The sequence below is a fragment of the Phlebotomus papatasi genome, chromosome 3 (genome assembly GCF_024763615.1).
Source record: "Phlebotomus papatasi isolate M1 chromosome 3, Ppap_2.1, whole genome shotgun sequence".
In the NCBI taxonomy this organism is placed as follows: domain Eukaryota; kingdom Metazoa; phylum Arthropoda; class Insecta; order Diptera; family Psychodidae; genus Phlebotomus; species Phlebotomus papatasi.
The window spans coordinates 17078646-17088459 of NC_077224.1; the positions used below are offsets into that span (position 1 = coordinate 17078646).

General features: G+C 32.6%; 1 protein-coding gene across 1 annotated transcript in view; it reads right to left on the minus strand.

Annotated features, from left to right (window-relative positions):
• The window catches only part of LOC129807892 (max dimerization protein 1-like), a 410647-nt gene extending 401108 nt beyond the window's left edge, over window positions 1–9539 (minus strand). Inside the window, exon 1 of the mRNA XM_055857491.1 lies at window positions 8442–9539. Within this exon, the coding sequence (XP_055713466.1) occupies window positions 8442–8496 (55 nt within the window). The 5' untranslated portion in view covers window positions 8497–9539. The remainder of the gene's footprint in view (window positions 1–8441) is intronic.
• Window positions 9540–9814: the final 275 nt, after the last annotated feature.

Below are 9814 nucleotides of genomic sequence, written 5' to 3' on the forward strand. Positions count from 1 at the left end.
ACATGTTTTTGACATTTCAATGAGAGTGAGTGAGATCTAGATCTAGTCATCTCGCTCACACTTTCTGAAAACATCTTTACATACAAAAGTTTGCTGGGTATTATGTTATGCTCAGCGCACAATAACTTCTGTTTGTAAACATGTTTTTGAAATTTCCTATGAGAGAGAGCGAGATGACTAGATGTAGATTTCATTAACTCTTATTGAAATGTCAAAAATATGTTTACAAAACAAAAAAAATTGTGCCCTGGTCATTAGATGATCAGTTACTCTTGTTTTGTAAACATGTTTTTCAGATGGCCTATATGAGTGAGCGAGATGACTAGATCTACATTTCATTCACTCTCATTGAAATGTCAAAAACATGTTTACAAAACAAATGTTATTGTGCGTTGGGCATTAGGCATTATCCTAAGCACTCAAAAACTTTTGTTTTGTAAGCATGTTTTTGACATTTCAGTGAGAATGAATGACAAACAAATCTAGCTATCTTGCACACTCCTATAAGCAGTTTCGAAAACATCTTGACAGGACGAAATTTATTATACGTTGAGCATTATATTTGACAGACAAGAACTTTTGTTTTGTAAACATGTCTTCGAAACTGCCTACTGCCTACGAGAGTGAGCGAGATGACTAGATTTAACTGTCATTCGTTCTTACTAAAATTTTGACAATTCAGCGAATAGTGGCGACATCTAATTCCAGTCGTCTAAAACAGCCTCATGTCATATTTTTAAAGAAAATGTTTACAAAAACAGAAATAATTGTGCGTTCCCCATTATCCAATTTTGCACAGTTTCACATAAAATTCAATTGCACTTGTTTTATTAACAAAAAATCGCAATTATATCGACCTCACTTCAAACTTTTTGTTGACAAAACACAATTAATTCTACGTGCAACCTTACTTATAATTTTTTAAACTTAATTATTGAGAAACAATGCTTTTTCCATAAATAGAAATCTCATTGAAAATGTATCACAATTTCTGTAAGACCCAAAAGTTTTGATTTATTTTTCAGATAACTTTTATTAGAAAAATAATATTTTTCCAATAGAAGCACCTACTGAATTCTTAAAGAGTTTCTAGAAAATGAATTAAATAAATGTTCTGGGGCGTGTGTGTGTGTGTGTTAATGAACTTTTATTCAACAAAACAGTATACCTCATCGCTTCGAAAAATAATGAATTTAATTGAAATTTTATGGCACTTTTTGCCTATATATTTCAGCTTTTATTGTTATTCTGCAGTATCATAACCAATTTAATTACCCCAATATTATTCATTTGACCAGTACTGTGATATTTATAGATCAATTTTCAACGTAGATTCCATTGACATGTTCAATCGTAAAATAACTTAAAAGCCATTCTTTTCATAGACCAAATTGCTCCGTTTTCTAAATCAATATTTCATATCAGGGGGCTAAAGAATATTTTAACACTCAATTTAAAGCGTTCCTCTTCCAAGAAGAGCAATTATACGAAAATCCAACAAACAATTTTGTTAGTATTCTGACTAATTTTGGCAAAGAATAAAGAGGGAAGAATTGTAGAATTCTAATCAAATTTTCTATCTACTATCATTTGGTTTTGATTTTATACGTAAACCAAATAAGATTAGAATGACTCTTGGGAATGTCTTCCACAATCTAAAACACTTTCTTGCACTTCAGATTGATCTAGTTTGAATAAAATTGCAAGTGAAACACATATGAAAAAGCCATATTACTCTACATGTTCTTCTTTCAGGAAAAATTGCATACACAAGCTTTAAATACAGTTTTGTCAGTAGAAACCTTAATCTTTAATGGGTCTAATTTAAATAATCAAGATTTAAGATTGCTGCAGATTAAACAAAACTTTCAATATTTTTGTTTTCCCAAGACTTGCATGAAAACGTCACTGCTTCTAATGTTCTAAATTGTGTACTAATACCTCTGGCACACCTTTGCGATCAGGAAAGTTTCATGAAATCAAAATTCACATCTCTATCTTTCTCAGACATGTATATGTCTATCCTACTCTTTTGTACTCTTCTTCTTCTTTTGCAAATTAGATTTAGTTCAGACCAATTTTGAGACCGAAAGAGTGGGATAAACTAATGCAAATTTTTTGAGAAAAAAAAGTTAAGTGAAATTTTATTTTATAAAATTTTAATGATCTAAATAAAATTCTAGATCTAGAAATCTAGATAAAATTTTCTTTGCTTTTTTTCTTCATTTTCCATGTTTCCTTTTACTTTTTTTCTTCTTTCACTGCCACACATTTGTAAGAGGGTTGCACCCTATTTATTATGTTTTTTTTTTTGTTTAATAAAAATAAAATAAAATAAAAGGTGTGCCGGAATCAAAACTATTTAAATTCAATTTTTTGAAAATGTAATTTAATTTTTACTTCTCATTTATACAATAGCATAAAATAAATATTAAACGAAAATTTGCTACGATACACAATTTCAATTTTGGAAATTATCTCTTTTTTTACTTAATTTTTTTTTACATATTCATCAGAAAGTATCTTATCGGTTTAGAACTTTAACAGAATTCTCAGAAGGATTAACCTTGTACACGAAGGTCCCTGAGTTTTAAACAACAATCAGGACAGAGATTAAAGATTCTGAAGGAATAATTACTTTTAATTGTCAAGTCTGAAGACCAAGATTAGCCATACACTTTAACATCTATAATTTCATGAAAGGCAGTTTTTAAGGACATTTTGAATAAAAAAAAAATAATATACCTTCAAAAATCAGTTTAGTGGAATTTTCTTAATTAGAACTTTAAAAGTGATAAACTCTTTTTGAAAACCTTGACAAAATAAAAATAAAGAGCATTTAATGTATAAAACAAAATTAATTTTCAGAAACATATTTCCGATGTCTCCGGTACGTTTTGTGAATCGATAAAATTTTATGAAATTAAAATTTTAATTAACCTCTTTCGTTCTCAAAAGCTTTGAATATGTTTATCGTATGAAATTTTGAATTATTAAAGTTTTTCAATATAAAGAATTTTCCAATGAAATTACTGACTAGAGACTAGATTTAATTTCTTATTGGGCTTAATTCTCTACCTGAACCAATTAATTGATTTAAATGGATTTTCATTATGTTTGGCTTCACATTAAAATTAAAAGAATCTTTTAAATTACGTTTCAAAGGAATGTTTGGTCAGTAATTTAGCAGAAAAAGAATAACATGGTCTAAAGCTTTAAAATTTTAAATTAAAACAATTCTAATCTTAAAAATCACAGCATCATTATTATTTTTTGATTCCTAAAAATACTGATACTGAATTTTCCAATTTGTTCTACGTTATCATACGATTATACGGGCTTCAAACCTAATACCAGCTTCAGATGTAAGGCTTAGGCTTAGTCATATGGCTTAACTTTCCTAATTTTTTATCAATCAAGATTTTTTGGAAAATTATCACTTAAGATTGGACAATATAGGCAAGTGATCCATTACATTTTGAAAAACCGCTGAAATATGTTGCTATTTTGAATTTTGCGATCACCGGGAACTGGGCTGAGCCTTAGGTCTGAAGCTAGCATAAGACTTGGCCATAAGGCTTAACTTCTCAAATTTCATATCAGTCGAAAGTTTTTTGAAAATTTTGACTTAGAAATGCATTATTAAGGGAAATTAATCTATTTAAATCTGAAGAACAAATTAGGATTTTGAGACCTTTTTAAACTAGGCTAAACCTCTACTCTGAAGACGGTCTTAAGAAAGCTTTATTTATTAAGGGGATACTCATTAGGTATAAGGTCAAAAGAGATCTATACTTTTTATTGTTTAAAAAGGTACATAGACTATCTAAGAATATGCTATAAGAATCTTAGAACCCTATTCAAAGTATTTTCGAAGATATAGAGTCGAAAAGCAAGACCGCCAAGCAGAAGCAGTCAGGCGAACATTCAAACCTTTGAAGTGCATTTCTCCACTTCTCATTTTGACAATTACTTCAAATTGGTGGGAAAAATTAAGAAAAAACTTATTGATCGTATTCAACGAAAAAAGGCTCATTCTCTTCAGTATAAAATTGTCTTCTAGTTGAACTAAAGGAATTTGTCACCAAAAGAATAAACCAAAGGAATTTGTCTTTAAAAATGAATCTTAGAAAAAAACATCGAAAAAAAGTGCTTTATTCTTCAAGAAGGGGTGGCAATGTGACAAAATGTCCCAGGCTTTGCAAAGTTATCGAACTCGTGTAATAGATGCTATACGTTACGGTTTACAGTTTACCGGTTCCCAATCGGTAAATCAACCGATTATCACGCAAGATATCCTAAAATATCTATCTAAAATATAAAGGGGTAATAAAATTAATTTTCAGATAAAAATTATTTATCGGTTTATAATCGGTTCAAATCACTAAAACCATTTCCCAGCCCACGATTACCAATATCTGTTATGAGTTACGAACTGATCCAAATTTTGGGGGTTGAAAAAATTGAGGGACTTTATATACACTGCTCTCTGTGGACTTCAAGCAGTGAAAGCTTTAGACCTGATACGGAATGTATTTACAAATGCAAATCAATTTATTTTATTTGTCCTTAAAATGTATATATTATAAATCACCTAAAACTATTTTTTTTAGTAAAACTATCGTACGTTGGAAATGCATTACAAGTTTTATTAAAAAACTGAAATAAGACTACAATGTCTGCAAGAGTCTTTCTTGCATTAAGGCCTATTATCCAAATTTAATTTTCCGCTGAAAAAATCTTCACTTCTATCAATTTATCGGAGGAGACTTTTAATTCAGTTTTATTAATTGTAAATTTAAACATGAATGGAAAACATTAATTTTGTACGGAAATTTGTCGAAAACTTTACAAAAAAAAAATGGAACTTACGACAAATACTTTACTAATGAAAGACTTCCTATTTAAAGTTATTCTTCATCGTTTCAATAAAATTTTCCCTTTATCAATAAGCAAAATCACACGCATTCTAAATTACGACATATGCTGATCAAAACAACGAAATATTTTTTACCTGTATTTTTTTTAGGAACAGGGCTAAACCTTCAATCCTTTATAAACCTTTCTAAAACTGAAGCTCGAATCTGTTATAAAAAATCTTCAGTAGGGGGCACATGGGGCAAAATGTAACAAATCGAAAACTTCGAAATGAGATTTTTTTTTAAAGACTAATGAGACTTAGGATTTCAAATATTAACCATAGACTGTTCCCTTTCCGGAAATTACTGAGCCCTGTGGAGGGTTAAATATACTAAATTTCTGTCTGAATCACTTTTCCCGATCAGCTCTGTGAGTGAGTAAAGGAGCTGGCTTCAAGTAGCTCAAGAGCTTCAAGAGATTCGAGTAAGGAATGAATGAAAGAAATAAGTTCACAATTTTTTCTCCTGGGTTTTCCTTATAAGAAAATTTTGACAAATTGGTTTTCGAAAATTACAGCATTAATGAGTGTTTCCACTATAATTTGAATCTGTTATCCGTTTAATTCCTGAAAGATTTTTCCTAGTTTTTTTTTTTTAATTTGATTAAAGAACTTTAACTCTCTTTCTTCTGTCAATTTGTTCGAAATTCGTTCGTAAGAAGATACAATGCCGGATTTCTTATTCGAATAAATTGAGAGACAAAATGACAGATGTCCACTTCGCTATTCAGATAGATTTTTTTGAATTTGTACAACAACGTTTCGAAAATAATATAAGATTGAAAGATTAGAATGAAATTAAAAAAAAACTGATTATTAGAGAAATCTTAGTTTTTTATAATCAATTTCTTAAAAAAAGACTTAATAGATAAAATGTGTAAAACGTAAACAAAATTATGTTAAACATTTTAAATGAAACCGTCCAAGTGTCTGTAGAAAAAATGGTTTTTATCCAATTCGAAAACCAATACCAAAAATTCTTATAAGAACTTGCTAATTAGAGACTTCTAAGACATTCTTGGATAAGCTGAACTATTCGTTTTGTCACTTTTTGACCCAGGTTATCATGAATTTTGAAATTCAATTGCAGAATAAAAGTAATTGTTCTTAATCAATCCCAAATTTAACAGAATTAAGACCGTCTTGGAAAGACAAGATTTCCAAAGACGAAGTTTCCAAAAAAACAAAAATTACCGAAGACAAGGATTCCAAAGACAAATTGGGAAAAACAAAAGTGTAAAAAACAAAATGGAATAAACGAAGATTCCCGATCGCTCAAAATTTATTGATTTTGGAAAACCTAAATGGATCATTTGCCCTTAATATCGAATCCAAAACAACAATTTTCTTTAAAAAAAAAATCATGCCTGATAATGAATTATCTGAGTTAAGCCAGATGGCAAAGCTTTGTGTCTGAAACCCGTATAAAAAAGTCTTTGAAACAAAGGTTTAGCCTAGTTCCCGAGGCTCTCAAAACCCTCAAAACCTTCAACAGCAACCGATTTTATTGAATTTTCCGAAAAAAACACTTGACCGATAAGAAATTAGAGAAATTAAGCCAGATAGCTTAATTCCTAGGTCTGAAGCCCGTATAACTGGCCTAAAACTATTTTCCTTTAAAACTCATCAAGGGTTTAGGGTAAATTAAGCTAATTCAAAACCTGTTCCAAATGGAGACTTTTCGCTACTCCAAATGGAAACATAATTTTTTTCCATGATAAATACAATATTAAATTTTGATTTATATATTTTCTATGCCTCATTTTCATTATTTAGTTAATCTTGCTCCAAATAAAGCGAAAATCCATTTATATTCACAAATTTTAATTTATAATTTTTTTTAGAAAAATTAAAAGTAGACTTTTTCACCATCGAATTTTTCATCAATCAACCATATTTTCTAATGAAAAACAAAAAAGGTGATTGTTCTTTATTCGTTTTTTTTTTACATTTATGTAATATTTCTGGAAAAATTATGTGAACCTATGTGTTAATCTTTATTGTTAACAGTAGGTGAAGTTTGCAAATGAAATAATTACATATTTCGTGAACAAAAAGGGTTTTTCTGAAGTGTCTGCAAATGTTCCAATTGGAAACACCGGACATATGATTTTTTAAAGAGATTTTCTTATTGTATCCAATGGAAAAGGAGAAAAGACTAGGAATAAGAACAAATCCTACACTCAAGAGCAAATCAACAAGGTTTTGAATGCCTTTCGTCCCGGTTTCACTTACACTGTTTGTCTCCAATTAGAAACTTTCCCTTGTCTCCATTTGGATTAATTTGTTTCCAATAGGAGCATTTTACACTCGTTTATTTTAGTTGTATTTAAAAAGTTTTCAAATTATATCTAAAGAATTTTCACGAAACAGTAACATTCTAGAAGAGTCAAGGAGAAAATTTATGTAACTCTCTTCAGAAAAAATATAATCTTAATGTGTTGAATCTTCTGTCAAAGTTAAAGCGTCTGGAAATGGTTTTGAATTAGGACATTTACCCTATGCTTGTAAACAGGAACGTCAATTTTTTTTTTAAAAAAGGCAATTTTTGACGAAAATTGCTTCTAGTGTGTAAACACTATTAGATCTGAAACCCGTATAAAACCGTCTTCGAAACAGAGGTTTAGCCTAGTTCCCGAGGCTCTCAACACCGACCGATTTTATTGAATTTTCCGCAAAAAAAATCTTGACCGATAACAAATTATTAGAAAAAATAAGCCAGTTGGCTTAGGCCCTAGGTCTGAAGCAGGTGGCTTAGGCCGTAGGTTTGAAGCAGGTGGCTTAGGCCCTAGGTCTGAAGCCCGTATAACTGGCCTAAAGCTCTTTTCCTTTAAAACTCACTAATTTCCAAGGGTTTATCATCAAGCTTAAAGACAGTATTTGTCTCAGAATTAAAGCTCCTATCCAGAATCTTCAATACCCTTTCACTTCTTCCCATTTCTACTGATCAGAAATAAATTTGCCAATACGATTCCACTTCCTCAAATCCCAGATTCCCCAACTTCCTGCCCGGTTGATTTTCTTCAAAGATTTCTCAAATTTTCTTTAGGATACTTTTAATTTTCTCAAATTGCATTAAATCAGTCAATTCTGAACGTTTCCCCATGAATCCTTTCCCATGCTTTTCTCTAACTTTCCCAGGGAATCACTGAATAGCTGGACCTGAACCTCTCAGTCCAGCTGCAAGAAGTCACGTAGCACTTTTTCTTTGGGGAAAATTCACTGAAACACTTTTTAGCACTTTTTCTTTGGCACTTGATTAGCACATTTTTCCCTAATTGACCGGCTCTTGTCCTTCTGGGAATCTTATCAGAAAAGCATTTGGAGAGGATTCTGTGGAGGATTGTCAGCAAGGAACCGGAAAACTTACCGGTCCCTGGTCCTCTGACAATGCAAAGGGCAAGAAGTCACGGGGAAAAGTGGCATTGAGGGCAGAGAGAACAAAGAAACACGTTCCCGGACAAACCGGGAAAGGGCTCCGGAGTGGGCAGAGGAGAGAAAGGAGGGAACAATGCCTATTTACCTCTTTCGCGTCTATCCAAGTACTCAGCAGCCTTTAGTAATGCATCGATGCTCATTTTTACGTGGATTTTCTGCTGGAAATTTCACTTGTGGGGGCTCCTTTGTGATGCTTTTCTTCCAAGAGGATTCCGGGAAAGCTTTTGTTTTCCTTTCTGTAACACTTTTTTTTTTATTTTTGTAAACACACTGAACTTTAGGCAACTTTTTTTTTATGATTTTGGAGCTGTTGATGTTCCTGGTGGCCACGGAGGTGATACACAAAAGGCAAAAATGTGATTTTCCAGCGGAAAAGTCCCTCAATTTTCAGCACAAACTTTGTTTTTATTGAGAAAAAACGCGCGCGGACACCACAAAAACACTTTTACTTTTTTTTCCGGGGGACTCCTATGACCTTTTCCCAGGACTTTCAAGGCAACTTTCTTTGGACAAAAATTGTGTGTAAACTCTTGAGCTAGCACGGGCTTCAGGCTAAAATGCAATTGGCCTGGTGTTTGGAGCTCTTTTCCGGTGATTTTTCCTTGCCCTTCAATGGACGACGCGTCACTTTTTTTTCCTTTAAAATTCTTCTTCTCTCGAAACCGAGAACAAAAACACACAAACTCTCTCTTTCTCCCTCTAAAGTGGACCGCAAAAAAACGCTTTCTCGCTCACACGGGGGCGCTATCGGTGGAGAAATTCGTGGGGGCGGGTTGGAACAAAAGTGTCGCGCGATTTGCAATTGTTTGGGGGTCAAAGCGTGCGTGATCACGATGTGATATTTGGCTTTTTTTGAATGTTTCGATGACTGAGCGAGGCGACTCGTTTCTCGGATTTTTCTCTCTTCCACAACTTCTTGTCACAAAGGCAAACTCAAAACTAAACTCCGAATCTGCCAAGACGTCTGGCTTCGGCATTGGCCGCTGCCCATGGGGGCGCTGACAGCTGTTTGCCGACGCCAGCGCCAACAGCTGAACACACAAACACCACAGACACTTCACAGAAAATTCCACCAAAACACATGGAAATGTCCTCATTTCAACTGCATGAAGTTAGCACTGAATACTTCCCCTCCGATGGACAGCAGCGCCACTGTACGATAAATCCCAGCAACACATTACCTTTCTCAATCACTCTCATGCAACTCCGAACGACAGAAGGAGACCAACAATGGACCCGTTTATACGCTAAACAAATCTCGGATTCAATTCACAATCACGAAGCAATCCAATTCAATGAGAAAAACCGTATCAAATTAAAGATTAAACGCTCAAGCCTCTCATAAAAAAAAATTAAATACTCTATAGGAAAATTACAGATTTCTAATTTTATTTCCTAATTTTAAAATCCCTTTATTCAGTAGGAGAGACTGGGGCAAAATTTGCCAAAACGGATATT